This window comes from Nansenia antarctica (genome assembly GCF_963989245.1).
Source record: "Nansenia antarctica genome assembly, chromosome: 3".
NCBI classification, from domain to species: Eukaryota; Metazoa; Chordata; class Actinopteri; order Argentiniformes; family Microstomatidae; genus Nansenia; species Nansenia antarctica.
In genome coordinates this window covers 31,319,620-31,337,631 of record NC_137688.1, presented here as the reverse complement: position 1 = coordinate 31,337,631, position 18,012 = coordinate 31,319,620, and the positions used below count along the sequence as shown (strand labels likewise).

The 18,012-nt window shown below is 48.6% G+C and overlaps 3 protein-coding genes across 3 annotated transcripts in view; 2 read left to right on the top strand and 1 right to left on the bottom strand.

Moving 5' to 3' along the window:
- The window catches only part of LOC308153987 (ankyrin repeat and IBR domain-containing protein 1-like), a gene marked incomplete at both ends in the record, with an annotated part of 23,086 nt that extends 18,337 nt beyond the window's left edge, over positions 1–4,749 (top strand). The window contains 4 exons of the mRNA XM_080527168.1: positions 487–610; positions 2,621–2,722; positions 3,080–3,780; positions 3,850–4,749. Of these exons, the coding sequence (XP_080383294.1) occupies positions 487–610; positions 2,621–2,722; positions 3,080–3,780; positions 3,850–4,749 (1,827 nt within the window). The remainder of the gene's footprint in view (positions 1–486; positions 611–2,620; positions 2,723–3,079; positions 3,781–3,849) is intronic.
- Positions 4,750–9,892: 5,143 nt separating this feature from the next.
- snrpd1 (small nuclear ribonucleoprotein D1 polypeptide) lies at positions 9,893–12,630 on the bottom strand. Its single transcript, XM_080525911.1, has 4 exons — positions 12,514–12,630; positions 11,723–11,799; positions 11,040–11,231; positions 9,893–10,225 (listed from the first exon to the last, which is right to left on the bottom strand). The coding sequence occupies exons 1-4, from the start codon at positions 12,525–12,527 to the stop codon at positions 10,146–10,148; spliced, it is 363 nt and encodes a 120-aa protein (XP_080382037.1). The 5' UTR covers positions 12,528–12,630; the 3' UTR covers positions 9,893–10,145.
- Positions 12,631–15,234: 2,604 nt separating this feature from the next.
- The window catches only part of eprs1 (glutamyl-prolyl-tRNA synthetase 1), a 51,484-nt gene continuing 48,706 nt past the window's right edge, over positions 15,235–18,012 (top strand). Inside the window, exons 1-2 of the mRNA XM_080526650.1 lie at positions 15,235–15,271; positions 16,163–16,370. Of these exons, the coding sequence (XP_080382776.1) occupies positions 16,328–16,370 (43 nt within the window). The 5' untranslated portion in view covers positions 15,235–15,271; positions 16,163–16,327. The remainder of the gene's footprint in view (positions 15,272–16,162; positions 16,371–18,012) is intronic.

Here is an 18,012-nt window from a genome sequence, read left to right as displayed (position 1 = left end):
CATCCTGGTGTCATCCCTGGTGTCATCCTGGTGTCACCCCTGGTGTCATCCCTGGTGTCATCCTGGTGTCACCCCTGGTGTCATCCCTGGTGTCATCCCTGGTGTCATCCCTGGTGTCATCCCTGGTGTCATCCTGGTGTCATCCTGGTGTCATCCTGGTGTCATCCCTGGTGTCATCCCTGGTGTCATCCCTGGTGTCATCCCTGGTGTCATCCCTGGTGTCATCCTGGTGTCATCCCTGGTGTCATCCTGGTGTCATCCTGGTGTCATCCTGGTGTCATCCCTGGTGTCATCCCTGGTGTCATCCCTGGTGTCATCCTGGTGTCAGTCTGACGTCACCGTCCGTAGATCTGTCCAACGTGGGCTATTCTGTCAGGGCCTCCGTGCGCCACCTGGCTTCAGTGACAGCTCAGATGTTTGATTGACAGGAGTGACCGCTCAGATGTTTGATTGACAGGAGTGACAGCTCAGATGTTTGATTGACAGGAGTATGCAGACTTCCAGTACCGTCGTAGGCACCGCCCCCGTCGCCGTGGAGACATGCTGAGTGTTCACAGCCTGAGGAGCAACAGCAGCACCCCGGAGCCTAGCCAGAGTAACGAAAACACAGGTACACACACACACACATACCGCACCACACACACACACACACACACACACACACACACACACACACACACACACACACGCATACAGCAGCACCCCGGAACCTAGCCAGAGTAACGACAACACAGGTACACACACACACACACACACACACACACACACATACAGCAGCACCCCGGAGCCTAGCCAGAGTAGCGACAACAGGTCAAAAAAGTGACAATAGTACAGGACATAAGTGACAAATAAGACAGGATACAATTAGCAGAACAATTAGTAAATCAAATAGATAGTTCAAGAGTGTCATGAGTATTGCACTCGGTGGCAGTGGGTGTGAGAGGTAGTATTGAGTAAAGTGGCTTTAGTTTTTTTCAAAAACCTTTAAGGTTTAGGTAGTCTGTATACATGGGGTGTGCTTGGGGATGATAGTCAGTTGTCTTCAGTGGGCTTGTTTATGAGCCTGATCGCCTGGGGGAAGTAGCTGTTAGTTAGCCTCTGAGATTTGGCCCTGAGGCTCCGGAAGAGGCTTTGTCTTTTGGATGGCATCGGTTCAACCAGACTGTGGTTGGGGTGGCTGGGTTCAAACAGACTGTGGTTGGGGTGGCTGGGTTCAACCAGACTGTGGTTGAGGTTAGGGCTGCAACGATTAGTCGACATAATCGACGTCGTCGATCATAAAAACTCGTCGACGTGGAATTTTAGTGTCGACTATTTTTTTTTTAAACGGGAGCCATGCAAGAATCAGCTGGGTAAGTTTTAGCTAACGTTGTTAGCCAACTGGCTAGCGTTATATTGTTAGGGTCGTAATGTTTATGTTAGCTTTACTGTTACATGTTGGAAAACAACGTCTCATGGACAGGGCTGTACATGCTATGAGCGTTTGTGCTATTAATTTATTTGCCCTGTGGCACGCGTGTGACAGACAGAGGCGCTTGTATGTAACGTTACGTAGCAGGGGTTTTCCATGTTGAAGCCAGGAGAACGCGAGATGAAATGAAGTGAGGGGTGGTCGCTATTAAAATACCAGGTAGTCATGGTGGATGATCATGAATGATGCTTGATAAGTGAATGCTATTTCAATTATGTTGAGTCCACCAGCGAGCTGTCTGTAAGATAAACAGCGCCAAGCGTAGCCTACTAACGTGAGCTGTCTGTAGTCTAGCCAGCAATGCTAGCTAGCCAATCAACTAGCTCTGTGAGCAGCTGTAGCTTGGCGTAACGTTAGGTTAGATAGCTAGTTAAGCCGGATTTATGCTTCTGCGTGGCCATTTACGCGCAGCGAAAAGCCACACGACTAATCGCGACTAATCTAAAAAAATAATCGACAGATTAGTCGACTACCAAAATAATCGTTAGTTGCAGCCCTAGTTGAGGTGGCTGGGTTCAAACAGACTGTGGTTGGGGTGGCTGGGGTCTAAGAGGCTATGGTTGGGGTGGTTGGGTTCAAACAGACTGTGGTTGGGGTGGCTGGGTTCAAACAGACTGTGGTTGAGGTGGCTGGGTTCAAACAGACTGTGGTTGGGGTGGCTGGGTTCAAACAGACTGTGGTTGCGGTGGCTGGGTTCAAACAGACTGTGGTTGCGGTGGCTGGGTTCAAACAGACTGTGGTTGGGGTGGCTGGGTTCAAACAGACTGTGGTTGAGGTGGCTGGGTTCAAACAGACTGTGGTTGGGGTGGTTGGGTTCAAACAGACTGTGGTTGCTTTAGCTGGGTTCAAACAGACTGTGGTTGCTTTGGCTGGGTTCAAACAGACTGTGGTTGGGGTGGCTGGGATCTTTGATGATCCTCTGGGCTTTGCTGACACACCATTTATTTTATATATCCTGGATGGAGGGTAGCTCACATCCACCGATGCGCTCGGCTGTCCACACCACCCTCTTTAGCGCTTTGCGCGCGCACACACACACACACACACACACACACACACACACACACACACACACACATCAAAACACACCCATCTAAATCCTCTGTGTACCTGACCCCTGACCCCTTGTGGTTGTGGTTGTTGTTCCAGAGGGCCAGGAGAGAGGTGAGGGGCGGAGACGAGCGCTGGGTTCCCTGGACGAAGACGACCCAAACATCCTCCTGGCCATCCAGCTGTCCCTGCAGGAGTCCCGCATGGAGGGGAGGACAGAGGGGAGGATGGAGGGAGGAGTAGAGAGAGTGATGGAGGGAGGAATGGAAAGAGAGACGGAGAGAGGAACGGGGCAGGAGTCTGGGCTGGATGAAAGGCTGGAGAGAGGGATGGAGAGAGGCGTGGAGCCTAGGGTGGGGGTGGCGGGGGTCAGTGAGACTGGGGACCCCCTAAACATGCACATTTTCCTGGGTGCCAGTGGCTCCTCACTCCCCTCCCTCCTGGAGCCCTCCTCCACCACTAGGACAGAGTCCAACCCCAGCCCCACCCCTCCCCCTCAGGCCCACCGGCCCCCCCTGCCTCCCCCCTACCCCCACCCCCACCCCCAAGCCCACCCTCCCCCCCAGCCCTCCCTGACGGCTGAGCTGCTGCAGCTGGGGGACAGCCTGATGAGGTTAGGACACATCACCACGCCCTACGACCCCGGACACGGCTACGGCGAGGACCGAGACCAGGCGACCGCCGCCGCGCACACGCGTGACATCACGTACCAAGACCGTCTGACCGCTCCTTATACGCGTGACCGCGACCACGCCACCGGTGTCCCCTCCGCCCCCAAACACAGCTACGACCACAGTGAGGACGACCGCTCCTCGACCACAACCACCACCACCACCACCACCACCTCGTACACCACAGTCTGTGGTTATGACCACAACCAAGACCAAGACCACTGCCACTCCGACCTCTATACTCCTGACCCGGACCACAGCACTCCCTACACCCCCCACCCCCCTGTCAGAGACCCCAACGCCCCCTACACCCCCCACCCCCCCGTCAGAGACCCCAAAACGCCCTACACCCCCCACCCCCCTGTCCGAGACCCCAACGCTCCCTACACCCCCCACCCCCCTGTCAGAGACCCCAACGCTCCCTACACCCCCCAACCCCCTGTCCGAGACCCCAACACCCCTCACCCCCCTGTCAGAGACTCCAATAGTCCCTACACCCCCCACCCCCATGTCAGAGACCCCAATAGTCCCTACACCCCCCACCCCCCTGTCAGAGACCCCAACGCTCCCTACACCCCCCACCCCCCTGTCAGAGACCCCAACACCCCCCACCCCCCTGTCAGAGACCACAGCTCCAATTACCCCCCCCACCCAGAGCCGTACGCAGGCGTCCCCCTCTCCTGCACCCCAAACCCGGGGCCTAACCCCTCTCGCACCCCGGATCACCCCCCTGACCACGCCCCTACCCTCCCCTACACCCCAGACCCAGGCCCCATAGCCTCGTGTCCCCCAGAACGCACCCACCCGAATCCAGACCACCCCCACCACGCCCGTGACCCGGACCCCCCCGCCCCCGCCCCCTATCTTGCCGTCCCGGCCGGCGGCCCCCGTCATCACGCCCAGCTGTGCCTCTCCTCTCCGGAGCTCCCGCTGTCCCCCGTGGTGCCTCCGGGGGGCGCCTTCACCCCCAGCGACCCCGACTGCCTAGAGCCCCTGGACCCCACGGCCAGCGCCGCGCTGCTGGACAACATCATGGCCTGGTTCCACCACGTCAACCCCCAGAGCAGCCCCCAGAACCTGGCCCTCATCCCCTCCGCCAGCACGGACTCCCCCCCCACCACGGAGACGGAGACCGACTCCCCCCCTGCGGCCGACTCCCCCCCCCAAGACTTACCCTCGGACCCCCCCCAGCCAGACTCCGGCTGCACCGCGAGGGAGGGGACCCCCGCCCCGCTCTGGCAGCCCCGGGAGGGAGGGGGCGGGGCGGGGAGAGGGCGGGCCGGCCCTCCCTGCACTGTGGAGTGTCTGGAGGTGGCCAGCGTGAGGCCCAGCACGCTGCAGCTGGAACGCGGAGGGGGTGAGCAGCAGGAGTGTGTGGACACGGGGTGTGTGTCGGACCTGTCGCTGGACGCAGCGGACGCACACGCCACGCACTCGCACGTTACGTACTGTGGCCACGCGGAGCCGCCGCCCGCCCAGAAGGACTCAGGCCCCGCCCCTCCGCCAGAAGAGGACCAATCCCCTGAGGAGTGGGAGGAGCAAGTACACCTGGTGTGATGTTACAGAACACTGATCAGAAAGAGAGAGAGAGAGAGAGAGAACGAAAGAGAGCTAGGGAGAGTGTGTGTAAGGGATGGAGAGAGAGAGAGGGTGATGAGCAGCACAGAGAGATGATGAGGAGAGAAAAGCAGGAGAGAGAGAGAGAGAGAGAGAGAGAGAGAGAGAGAGAGAGGTGAGCAGAAAAGAGAGAGGAAAGAAGAGGCTTATGAGTCTCAGTGGAAGATCTCTCCAGGCGTGGAGGAGGATTGCTGCATTGTAAACTGTGTGGAATCGAAAGGCAGCAGAAAAACTGTCTGTCCACTAATGATGATGTCATGCTCGATGGAAGCGACCTAAGCTCTGAGTGCAGCCGCATTTGTCCCTGAACCGATGAGTTCTCGGAACTTAGAGGGAGACAGCGCGTCAACAGGAAGCCGCTGGTCTCCCAGACTGATGCGGGAGACATGAATCAGATATCAGCCGAGAGAAGATGGTTGACTTTCCTCCCCTCCATGGTCCCTGGGTTCATTGACTCATCTTCTTCCCTCATATTTGAGTTTTTCCCTCTCGCCTATCGTAGGAGTGAGGATCTGTCGAAATCCAAACTGACCCCCTTTGTCCATAACCCAACTCCTATGTACTTGTATATACAATATGCTGTATAGTGGAATCCCCTACTAGCCAATCAGAGGTGTTTCGCTAACAACCTATCCGTTTAATCCAAGAGATCTATGATGACGAGTCAACAAAGGGGCCTCAGGGAGAAGGTGCTAGGGGTTGGTTTGGAATTGGGCCTTGAGGTCTGACTGGTTAGACACTGTTCGTTGTCCTGGTGCTGCTGTGATGGAGTACAATCAGAGAGGACCAATTCCATTTCTAGTCATCGTGTCTACGCTTGTCATGACTGAAGTATACTACTAGTCTTTGCACGGGCGTTCGCCTCGTAGGGACAGAGCACGTCTTCTTGTACATGTGAAGTGTTCTGTACCCTCCTGTACCCTGTACCCTCCTGTACCCTGTACCCCCCTGTACCCTGTACCCTCCTGTACCCTGTACCCCCCTGTACCCTCCTGTACCCTGTACCCCCCTGTACCCTCCTGTACCCCCCTGTACCCTCCTGTACCCTGTACCCTCCTGTACCCTGTACCCCCCTGTACCCTCCTGTACCCCCCTGTACCCTCCTGTACTCTGTACCCTCCTGTACCCTGTACCCCCCTGTACCCTCCTGTACCCTGCTGTACCCTGTACCCCGCTGTACCCTGTACCCCCCTGTACCCTGTACCCTCCTGTACCCTGTACCCCCCGGTACCCTGTACCCTGTACCCCGCTGTACCCTGTACCCCCCTGTACCCTGTACCCCCCTGTACCCTGTACCCTGTACCCCCCTGTACCCTGCTGTACCCTGTACCCCCCTGTACCCTCCTGTACCCCCCTGTACCCTCCTGTACCCTGTACCCCCCTGTACCCTCCTGTACCCTGTACCCTCCTGTACCCTGTACCCCCCTGTACCCTCCTGTACCCCCCTGTACCCTCCTGTACCCTCCTGTACCCTGTACCCCCCTGTACCCTCCTGTACCCTCCTGTACCCCCCTGTACCCTGTACCCTCCTGTACCTTGTACCCTCCTGTACCCTGTACCCTCCTGGTTCACCTACCTGAATACCAGTCTGGAGTCTGCCTCATTGAAACCGTTCGTGCCTACATCATTAAGGAGGGGCATTATGCAAAGCCAATGAGAACACCAACAAGCGTTGCTAGACCCGCCCCCACGGGTTCTGAAAGGACTTTGATTGGACCGGGCTACTGTCTTTTTCCAGCCAATCCTAATGCCTCTCTCCGGGAGCAGGTCCAGACTGATGTTCAATGAAGTGAAACGAAGCGAAGAGTCGAGTCTGGTTCAGTTTGGCTACAGGTGGGAGGTGTGTGTGTGTGTGTGTGTGTGTGTGTGTGTGTGTGTGTGTGTGTGTGTGTGTGTGTGTGTGTGTATGTATGTATGTGTGTATGTGTGTATGTGTGTATGTGTGTATGTGTGTATGTGTGTATGTGTGTATGTGTGTGTGTGTGTGTGTGTGTGTTCTGACAAATCATGTATTCAAGGCATTTTAACGCAATTTGTATTTGTTCATATCCATTCCACTACTGACGGACAGACACTAAGGCTTGCGGTGTGGGGGGGGGGGGGGTGATCACTCAGCCAGAGATGGAGGGGAGGGGGATGGTGGGTGATAGTCACATTATGTTGTTTTCTATTTATAAAATCTTTCATGATATTCTATTGTAGAGAGACCTGGGGAAGGGGACAGTGCAGCTGGGTCAGTGTGCCTTTTATTTCAATCTATATTTCATTGAATGGTTGTTTGATTGATTTGAATGATTGATTGATCAGTCGTCAAGCCTGCTCGTTACGTGGTCACCTATCTTCATACAGAGCTCCAAGCAACGTTAGAAAAAGAACCAACACACCTGTCTGGTGTGACTGTCTGCTACGACCACCACAGATCCAGTTGAAAAGTCCTTCGATCGAACTCCTGTTTTTAATCTCTAGGCCTGATGGTGAGTTGGAGTCCCTGCTAGCGTTTGTGTAACATTACAGTACCTAGGTTGTGTTTAGTCAGTCAGCAGGACAAATCACTGCTTGTGGTTGGGTTGGGTTGGGTTGGGTTGGGTTGGGTTGTGTTTGCCTCTAGTTGTGAGGTGTGCTTTGGGAGCAGGAGTGATGGACTAATTCCAGGATTTGTACTTTTTGCCTTGTGTTGGTGTGATGAAGGGTTAGCACTGAATACTGTAAAGGCTATGGAGGATAATAACAACATGTAGTCTACCATATAGTATGGATCTACTGAGAAGACAAAGACATTGGAATATCATTTCTGAGATCATATTTTGCCCTCCTTATTTAATTTGAAAGTTGTTGTTGTGTTCTACTTTATAAAAGTAGGTGTTTGAGCAGGATTTGAAAATGCAATCAGAATGACGACCACTGCTTCACCCTCGGGTGCAGCCTGGGTACTGACCTCTGACCTCCATTGGAGTGTGCGGCCATCTTGTGTGTGGCGCACCTTTCCTCTGGTTTAGTCTCAGTGGTCTGAATGTGGGTGCTGGGTCTGTTATGTACACTACTGTCAAATATGTTTAACATTAATGCTGTACACATGTTTTTTTGTTCCATGTCTTTTCTTTCTTTTGTTATATTATTATATTGGTTTTGGTGTGTCAAGGCAAGTGGCTGTCATATTTTGTAACCCCTCTGATTTTTTTTTTTTATATTGTAAAAGCAGCAACCATGAACCTGAGATGTAATTTGCACTTTCATAGACTATACTTGATACATTCCCAGTCCATATGAAAGAAAGCAACGTTTGATGTGTGGCCAATAAGTGGAAGTATCAGTGAAAAGTTTACTCTCAATAAAAGAAAAAATATTTAAGAAAAAAAATTCACTGTTGTAATGGAGTTGTCTTTGATAATGTTGACTTGTACAGTTTTGCAGTTTGCACACTCATTTATAACTGACGGGACATGCATTCAACAAGGGATCTGAATAGCATCATAGAGCAATGAAGTACCGGTACCACACACACAATAATCGTCGAGGATACAAAGTGCAGTGATTTGAGTAGGTGCATATTGAGTCATTAATTAATTAACGACTAACTATTAGCTATGGATACTTCTAGATAGTGATGTTTATGGAAAGCCGTTTTAACATTTATTAGCTAAATTCGACTAGTCGTAATTCGATTTTTACTAGTCTAAATTTGTATTCAAGATATCTATAACGTCATTCTGACTAGTCAAAACGACTAGTCAAAATTGAATTAGATATCAGCAGTGATGTCACCGAAAACGACACTCAACTCGTCACACATCCTTAAAGGACATTGCAGATATCTGTAATTCAGTTTTGACTAGTCAAAATAATAGTTGCAGATATCTCAAACAGGAAGACTGAAATACAATCATAAACATCAGTTCCTTTTAAATCTTCAATTAAACTAATTTTCTCGGCTGATAACATCGGTAATTTTATTACGAGCCACTTGCATGAATTACAGTAGGCAGTGCGGCTCACATGCCTGTAATAACTCCGCATAACCAGTAGGTAATGTGCGTACGCAAGTTGAATACTCGACGTAGAGCTACGATCGTTTCCACGGTCAAATTGACTAAAGTTGAAATTGTATAAATCACTACGTTGACGTGGTTTTCTACGAACGACACGGGTAAGATCAAAAAATTTGATCTGAGTACTTTCTATAAATGAGGCCCCTGGTCTTCTGACGCTGGCTATCTGTGTACCACATGTACAAAAGCTAGAGATTTGGTGAGGCCACATTCTCATTTTATGCACTCAAATTGTGGAATGCACTGCCAGTTTACATTAGGGATGCAACCTCAGCACATTTTCAAACTAAAAACTAAAAACCCATCTTTTAAATATTGCCTTTAAATGACTAAATAATTAAATGATTACATAATGATTAAAGCGCTTTGAGCTGCAAGGTTCGCAGGAAAAGTGCAATACAAATAAAGGTTACTATTATTTAGAATCATAATCTTTCTGTCTGAAGAAATAGAAATGGGGGTAGTGGAGGCCAGTGCTTTGGAGAGCGTCTCATTGTAACACATGGAACAGAATCAGGAATGGTATCAAACACAATTCCCTTCCTCATTCCATTAGATGCATTACCATGAGCCCATCCTCCGATTTCTACCTCCACCAGCCTCCCCTGAGTAGACCATGCAGCATACACCATAATCCCCTCACACTTAGGGTGACGGATGAACTCATAACACAACAGATCAAACCCAAAGCCATCTACAATCACAGAATGCCTGGTTGGCTAAGAGTCCAGCATGTAACATCCAAACTCTCCACAAGTTTACTAATGGAACGTCCCCCTCCATCACCAGATGTCCAGGCCCACAGGACACTATGATAACACCAACGGTTAACAATAATACAGATATCAGTACCAGTGAACCTGACTGAACAATTCCATTTCCCCTTAAGTCATGTGTTCAACAAGCAAACGCTTTACTTGAGAAGGGATGCACAATGACGGATAAATACACATCTTTACATGCATCTGAAATTAATCATTTATTTCAAGTCATGAACATAACATTAGAAATGATAACATCAGACCACTACCAGTCACAGAACTTTGTCTGAGAAAAAAAAAGAAAGTGTCTGTATACATCTACACTTCAAATGCAATTTCAGGCATACATACATCAGGCAATAAAGCGCATACAATGTTCAGTTTTTGTGGATTTTAATGTACAAAACAAGAATGAAAAACGCACTTGGGAATCACAAAAGTTTCCATACAGAAAAAAAAAAATAACAGAAAAAAAAGAAATTCCTGTACAAACAGTGGAGGATGACTGACAGCTGTGTTGCCATGGCGATCATCTCCTGGGTCCACCTCGGCCTCTGCCCCTTCCCCTGCCACGCCCACGTCCTCTGCCACCACGACCACGACCAGCCACTGGGACAGAGGGAGGGGGGAGAAAGAGAAAGAAGGATGGAAACAGGAGAGGGAGGGAGGGAGGGAGAAAGAGTGAGGCTCATTAGCCAAATCAAAAGGTCTCATGGCTGACTTGTGTCAGAACAGTAAACTCACTCTTGTGGATGTGAGCTTTAACTAAACCAGACTTAAATGACAGGTACCAGGAGTGACAGATGGATAAGCAGGAGTGTTTCCAAACCCAGATCAAGTCTAGTCTTGGACTAAATCATACTTTGAATGGTGATTCTCCCATGGGTTATTTTTTTTAGTCTAGGACACGGCCAGCAGAAACCCTCCCCTCTTCCCACAACCACCAAGACCCCCATGACTGACCACACACTGACGTGTCATCTTCTCTTGTCCTGTACTCATCCTCCTCTTTGTCTACCCTCAAGTGACATCTCTTTCTCTCATCTCAATTCCCTCAAGCCCTACCAGCTTTCCCTTGAGCTCAGGCTAGACCGGCCTCCCTCATCTCCCCTTCCTGCTCTCACTCTTCCCAGCCTCCCTTTCTTTCTGTACACCCCTCATCTTTCCTCCCCCAGTACTCTACACACCAGAGAGAACTTCTCTCTCTTTGCATTGCATCTCTCTTCTAGCCCACCAGTGGAGGCTGGTGGAGGTTGAAATCAGAGGACAAGCTCATTGGAACGGAGTAATACCATCGCTCATTCCATGCTTTACAATGAGCCCATCCTGTGATAACTACCTCCACCAGCCTCAATTGTCTCCCCCCTGCCTTTTGCACTTCTACCTAAGCCTCTCCTCTCCCCCCTCCTCCCCATTCACTCACCAGCCTCTCTCTTCTTGGACTTGACCTTGGGCTCGATGTCGACCAGCAGAGTGTCCAGCGGAAGGCTGTCAGGCAGGATGAAGTAGCGGATGTTGTTGCCACGGATACTGAGGGACTCCAGCTGGGTGGGTTCTCTGTTCTTCAGGGTCATCTTCACAGCCTTCAGGTGGGTGTTCATACTCACGTCCACACCTGGGGAGAGAGACACACTCAGCTGGTTAGATAGACACGTTCAGCTGGTTGGATACGGGCCTCAGGCAATCCGCAGGATGCCCCATCTATATTCTACAGCACCAGCATAAAGCCTCAATGGGTCTTTGTTGAGTTTCAGTGCATTTAAACCAGTCCTTCTCTTATCGCTATTCCTTCATACGCACAGACCTGAAAACACAGGTGACGTTCATGTTGGTGGCCAACCACCATTACAAAACACAAAAGAAAGTACCGGCTAGGTGAAGGCAAGAAGAAGGAACGTCTACTGGGAAGATGTTGCCACAGGTTCTCTTGCATAACAAATTAGGTACTCTACAGCAGTGAGACATAACACTGCAGATTACAGCAAAGAGAGGAAAGAGAGAGAGCAAGATAGAGAAATACATACTACATGATCGCCATGCCATTAAAGCAACTGTGTATTGTATTGAGCGAGATGGATGGCGCGAGACAGGTCAGTGCATAGTTACCTGTAATAGTCCCATGCACCTGAGTGCCGTTCTTCAGCTCAATGGTCACAGTCTCATGACTGAGCTTCATCAAAAACCTAGAAGAGAAGAACATGTAAATACTAGAGAGTACAAGCTAATATTAACATCGAAGTACCCTTGTGTTACTAGTAGAGAGTACAAGCTAATATTAACATCGAAGTACCCTTGTGTTACTAGTAGAGGGTACAAGCTAATATTAAGGGGCAGCATTGCACGGCACAACAAACTGGCTAACCAACTTCGGAGACAATGGGGACGCAACTTGCGTAACGTTATGTGTGGGCCTGGTGTGTACTACTTGCATCTGACATATGAATGAAGTGTGTAATATGTTGAAATGCTAAGCCACACCAGACGAGGCTGACAACGCGTCGATCCATTTATTACAGTGTATTGGTAGTAGGAAGGAAGGTAGGTAGGACCCAACACTCATTTACTGGGCAGGTCTGGCGCAAGTTAGCAACCTCGTACCTAGCAATGACAAACAACAACATTGCTGCACATTCACTTATGCAGCCTGCAAATCACTAAACGCGTTGTATAGTGTATAGTTGTATAGTGTATAGTGTATAGTTGTATAGTGCGTATAGAAGCTATGAGCCCATGTAGACGAAGGCCAGGTGAAGCGGCTTCCATTCATTCAGCTTCCCGCCTCTGACCCTAGCCGACTAGCTTGCATACAACATCTAAATCCATCTAACGGCATCACTTACTATTTTGCACTGTCCTTTGCAGCGTACGACAGATAACTATTTTCAAGAGATACTTACCGAACGAGTTTCATGTTGGTGATGGATAGTAGAGAGAAATCCTCCACCAAATAGAAAAAATTGCAGCGTATAAGTGATGAACACAGGCCGCTGTTGTAGGAAATACGTTAGGGTCGCAAAGTCCACGACGTCATAAAAATGTGACCGAATGAACCAGGAAATGCAACAAAAAAAAGAAAACAAGATTATTTATAACATCGCCCTCTATTGGTTGATAGAACTCATCGCACGTGAAAGCAGTTAAATCAAGACGGGAAAACAGCTTTCGACTTATTGACACATTCATGTAATTAAATTAAATTAAATTAACATAACATAACATTCAACACAATTGTGTCGGAAAAAGTGTCGATCTATCGATGCAGTCGATACAGCAGCTCCATACTGCCATCTGCTGGTCAGGTCATGGTATGGCGACTGTGTCCACTGATTCACAAGTCAGGAATTTGAGGCAAAATACAATAAGCCCACCGTCATCTGTGATGTCTTGTTCATTAAAGGTGCTGTGACAAACTGTGTCGATGTGTATGTGGCCATATATATGTGGTCTCAAATGTTGGTGTGTCTAGTAGACTATAATAACTACATGATATATGAATAAATAAATGCAGCTGTTGTGTCCATTTCTGATATGAATAGAATAGAATTTGCCATTTAGCAAACGCTTTTAATCCAAAAGCTACTTACAGGGACATTCCCCATGGAGTAATTGTAGTACTCAAGGGCACACTCGTGGTGGTGTTTCAAGCAGGATTTGATTTCACAACCTTCCGATCACCAGTCCAATTCACTATTCACTCCACTATCCCCTTGACATGAAAGGATACACATCTGAATGACATTTCGGCATGTGTGGGACATGGCAGTTTGACAATTGAAGCAGATATAAATGGTCCACATGTCATAACAGGGCCACAGTGTTGGGACGTGCTCGTGGAACAGGGAAAGAGTGCAAAACAAGGCTATATTGTGGGAACTGGACAGAGATGTGCTTATGTGAACAATAAAATATGTATTGCTTGTGAACATGAAAAGGCAATGTTTTTTTCATGTATGTGTATCTATCTGGCTAGCCTATGAATGAATGAATGAATGGTCTTTATTGTCATTGCTACAGTACAGGTACCAAACAACGAAATTTAGGAGGGGTGGCTCCCCTGGTGTTAGGAAAGAAAAAAAAAAAAAACTTTAAAAAAAAATCACAAGAAGGGAAGGAGCTGGTTTACATAAATAAAGGCTATGTACACTATCCACTATACTATACTGTACAGATAGACGACTAGGGTTGTCATATTGCACAGTAGTGTTATTTCACATTTATTTAAAGTGTCGCAGTTTGCAGGCTTGAAATGTACATGTTTGTGCCTCAGCACTACACCTGATTTTTTCAGTCCAGCAGCTGCCATCAATCCGTCCAGACTGTCCAGGGCCCAGAACCTAGGTCTTTGCTGTGTTCAGGGCCTGGACGGCCCTGTGGTAGAAGCTGTTCTTCAGTCTGTTTGTCCTTGCGCCCAAGGTCCTGAACCGCCTTTTCGAGGGCAGCCTGGTAAAGTGTTCGTACCCAGGGTGGGTCGGGTCCCTGGAGATCTTGGAGGCCTTCCTGAGACAGCGTGTGTTGTACAGCTCTTCCAGAGAGGGGAGGGGGGCGCCGGTGATCTTCTGTGCTGTTCTCACGACTCTCTGTAGCGCATTTCTCTCCGCTGTTGTGCAGCTGGAGAACCAGTTGCAGATGCCGTACGTGAGGATGCTCTCCACTGCGCCGCGGTAGAAGGTCACCAGTATCTCCTGCTTGCTGTGTTCCTTCCTGAGGACTCTCAGGGTGTATAGCCGCTGTTGTGCCTTCTTGATGGGTGTCTTTTGTGTTGTTCTTCCAGGACAGGTCATCCCGCATGTGCATCCCCAGGAATCGGAGGGTTGAGACTCTCTTCACGCTCTCTCCGTCGATGAGCAGGGGCTGGATCTCTGACTTTTTCCTCCTGAGGTCTACGATGATTTCCTGGGTCTTTGACTTGTTCAGTAGCAGGTTGTTAACCTTGCACAGCTTGCTCAGTTGCTCTACCTCATCCCTGTACGCCGCCTCGTCCCCCCCCCGAGATGCATCCCACCACGGTGGTGTCGTCTGCAAACTTTACGATGGAGTTGCTGGGGTGGACGGGGGTGAAGTCGTAGGTGTAGAGGTTGTAGAGCAGGGGTGGGGAACCTCCGGCCTCCGGGCCGTATAAGGCCCGCGAGACCGTTTGATCCGGTCCGCGAGGCAATTCATAAAAAAAAAAAAAATTATAATAATAAAAAATAAAAAATAATAATAAAATAATTTTCCTATAAAACGTGTCACGTTCAGGGTCAGTGACGGACAGCTGTCTATCTGTCTGTGTCACGTTCATGGTCACTTGCGTAACGTAATGTGTCATTGCGTGATAATCTCCTGTCAAGTAATCAGAATGCAAACATGGCGACTGTCAAGAAAAGAAAGTTAGATGCAGAATGTTGCGCTTTCCAAGACAAATGGACAAATGATTATTTATTTGTTTAAGTAAAAGGCAAGCCAGTATGCCTAGTTTGTCGGGAGGCGCTCTCGGTTATGAAAAAGGCCAACCTCGAACGTCATTACAACTCGAAACATGCTAACCTGGACAAGTTGAAAGGACAAATAGGCTTGGATAAAGTTAACGCTCTTCGGCTGAGTTTGGGTGCTCAACAAGCAGTCTTCATGAGACCACAATCTGACCGAGACAACATTACGCATGCTAGTTTTGTGGTGAGTCAGCTAATCGCTAAGAAGGACTCGGGACAGCTGACTGGGTGTCCTGGTTACAGCTTAAAAGGCGTTCCAGTCCACAAGCTCTCTCTCTCTCTCTCTCCTCCAGCACCATTATTCAATATTACACCGTACAACACCCTCCTTGCCATACCTTCCACTGCATTCACTCACTTACACTGATTCTCATACCCCATTGGATTATTGTTCAGTTTGGCATACCTTAGTTCTATTAAATTCTTGTTATTTTGATTATACATGGTGTGTGTGTGTGTCCCTTTTTGTTATGGTCCAGAGCCAGGCCGTAACAATGGCCCTCGAAGGATGTTCTAAAAATGTAAATGGCCCTTAACAGGAAAAAGGTTCCCCACCCCTGTTGTAGAGGATGGGGCTTAGCACGCAGCCCTGGGGGGACCCAGTGCTGAGTCTGAGGGCTGTGGAGGTGTGGGGGCCCACCCGCACCCTCTGGGGGCGGTCGGTCAGGAAGTCCTTGATCCATGCACATAATTATAGTGTGATAGACCCAGGTCTAGTAGTTTGGTCACTAGCCTGTCTGGAAGGATGGTGTTGAAGGCGGAGCTGAAGTCCACAAAGAGCAGTCTCGCGTAGCTGTTTCCCCTCTCCAGGTGGGATAGAGTGGCGTGGAGAGTCGTCGCGATGGCGTCCTCTGTGGACCTGTGGGCTCTGTAGTTCTTCATTTGATTTTGGCACAAATATTCCATATTGTATTTAGTATTTTTGCATTGTATTAAGTGTTACACATGTATTGCATTTCGATGTATGTATTGTATTTGATTGTGGCACGATCCATCCTCCAGACCTGAGAGCTTAATCGTGAATGTAGCTTTAAATCGTGAATGTACTAATCAATGTACGTGGAATACCCCCCAGACCAGATGGGGGCGCTAGAGCACCAACCAGTGGTCGGTTTGGTCGGTTCGAAGAAGAAGAAGAATTGTGCATGGTGGCGTGGTCTGGTGCAGCTGGACAGACAGACAGACTGGGGGAGGTTTTTGGTTTTGAAACTCCTTCAGGGACAGACACGGAGGAGGAAGCATGGCTTTAAACCTGACCATCAACACCAGCAGCCCGCCTCTAGGTGAGTATCCATGTATTATATGGTCTGATCTATGGTCTATTCTATTATGGTCTAGAATAGATGGTCTGAAGACATTTCTTTGACACGTGAAACAGTCTGTCTGTCTGTCTGACAGCAGGTTTCAGCCCCAGACCGTCTCGTCTTTTGCCATCGTGGCATATTGTAACTATTATTACACTATCACATTATATCTCCGTCGTTATTAGGCACACATCTGAATCTATCTGGATTTAATTGGTGGTTTTGAATCGCAGTTCTCCTCGTCCATAGAGAGGCTGTGGACAGAAACACTTTGTAGGACCAACATTAAAGATGAGACTGGCAGCTACGTGGGCTGTCGACTGTACTCATCTAGACTAGCTAGCGACGGGTAGCCTGCTATCTAGTTATATATAATATCATTCTATCTACCAGCTGGTTAGGTATCAGGCCAATATAGTTCCATATATGTTTGCATCATTTACAGATATATGATTGTAAAACCATGACTCAGTGTTTGCTGCGGCGCTCTCAGAGGGTATTTACGAACGCAGCCTGGATGATGCAAGCAGCATGACATTTAAGAGAAGCACTGTTACTGATTTGTCACTGATTGTTGTAGTTAATAATAATAATAATAATAATAACCTTTATTTGTATAGCACTTTTCCTTCAAACGTTGCAGCTCTGTGCTTTAACATAATCTGTGTTTATTGTTGTCTTGTCATCTAGCTGAGCCATGTTGGGGAGTAGTTCCACTGTAGCTGCTGAACTATTATTAGTTTAACTACATTTTGCTGTAGCTTGGTGGTAGTTAAACTAAATTCAAATCTTTTGGTAGTGGTGTTTTTTGTTGTTGCCATGTAGCAGTGTATTGAGCAACTGTCACCACTCTACCCCTCCCTACACACACACACACACACACACACACACACACACACACACACACACACACACACACACACACACACACACACACACACACACACACACACACACACACACACACACACACACACACACGCACGCACGCACACGCACACAGACAGACACCTGTTTTTATCTTTCTCAGTAATTTCAGAGTGTTTTAGTTTCTGCCTTATGGATATGAGTCATCTTTCAGTAACTGACTGTCCTGTGTTGGACAAAGTACTTTAAATGGCAGTGTTTCCTCTACATGCATTTCATCGTGGCGGGCCGCCACGATGGAATTTCCTCCGCCACCATTCAGATTTCTCAAAAAAAAAAAAAAAAAAAGTTCTCCAAAAAAAAAAAAAAAAAAAAAAACATTTTAGCTGATTAAAATATATCTGATCCTAGATCAGCGCTATAATGGATGTTGACTAAAAGTGCACCTAAATCCACGCCCATCTCTCTCTAACCGCTGATCCAAAATCAGATTAATGACATTCAGTTGACGACGTGACACAAGGGCTCCTGATTGGTCTAAATGTGAACTGTGGTATTATTGTTATTGTGTACAGGCCACCGTAGTGACATCCGGGGGGTATTCCATCAACATCGCTAAAGGGAAAATCCAGGTTTAGTCTGATAAATCTCGCGAGAGTTCTTACAAATATCCAGGCATGCTTGAGTGTGTTGTTGACAATCGTTCATGTCCTTCATTAAACGTTTAGCTTTGTCATTTGATACGCCGCCTACG

Coding starts and splice junctions, on each gene's coding strand:
- snrpd1 (XM_080525911.1), bottom strand. Junction 11,232..11,722: donor GGTGCATGGGACTATTACAG/GTAACTATGCAC, acceptor CTCTCTCCCCAG/GTGTGGACGTGAGTATGAAC. Junction 10,226..11,039: donor GTCCAAGAAGAGAGAGGCTG/GTGAGTGAATGG, acceptor CCTCTGTCCCAG/TGGCTGGTCGTGGTCGTGGT.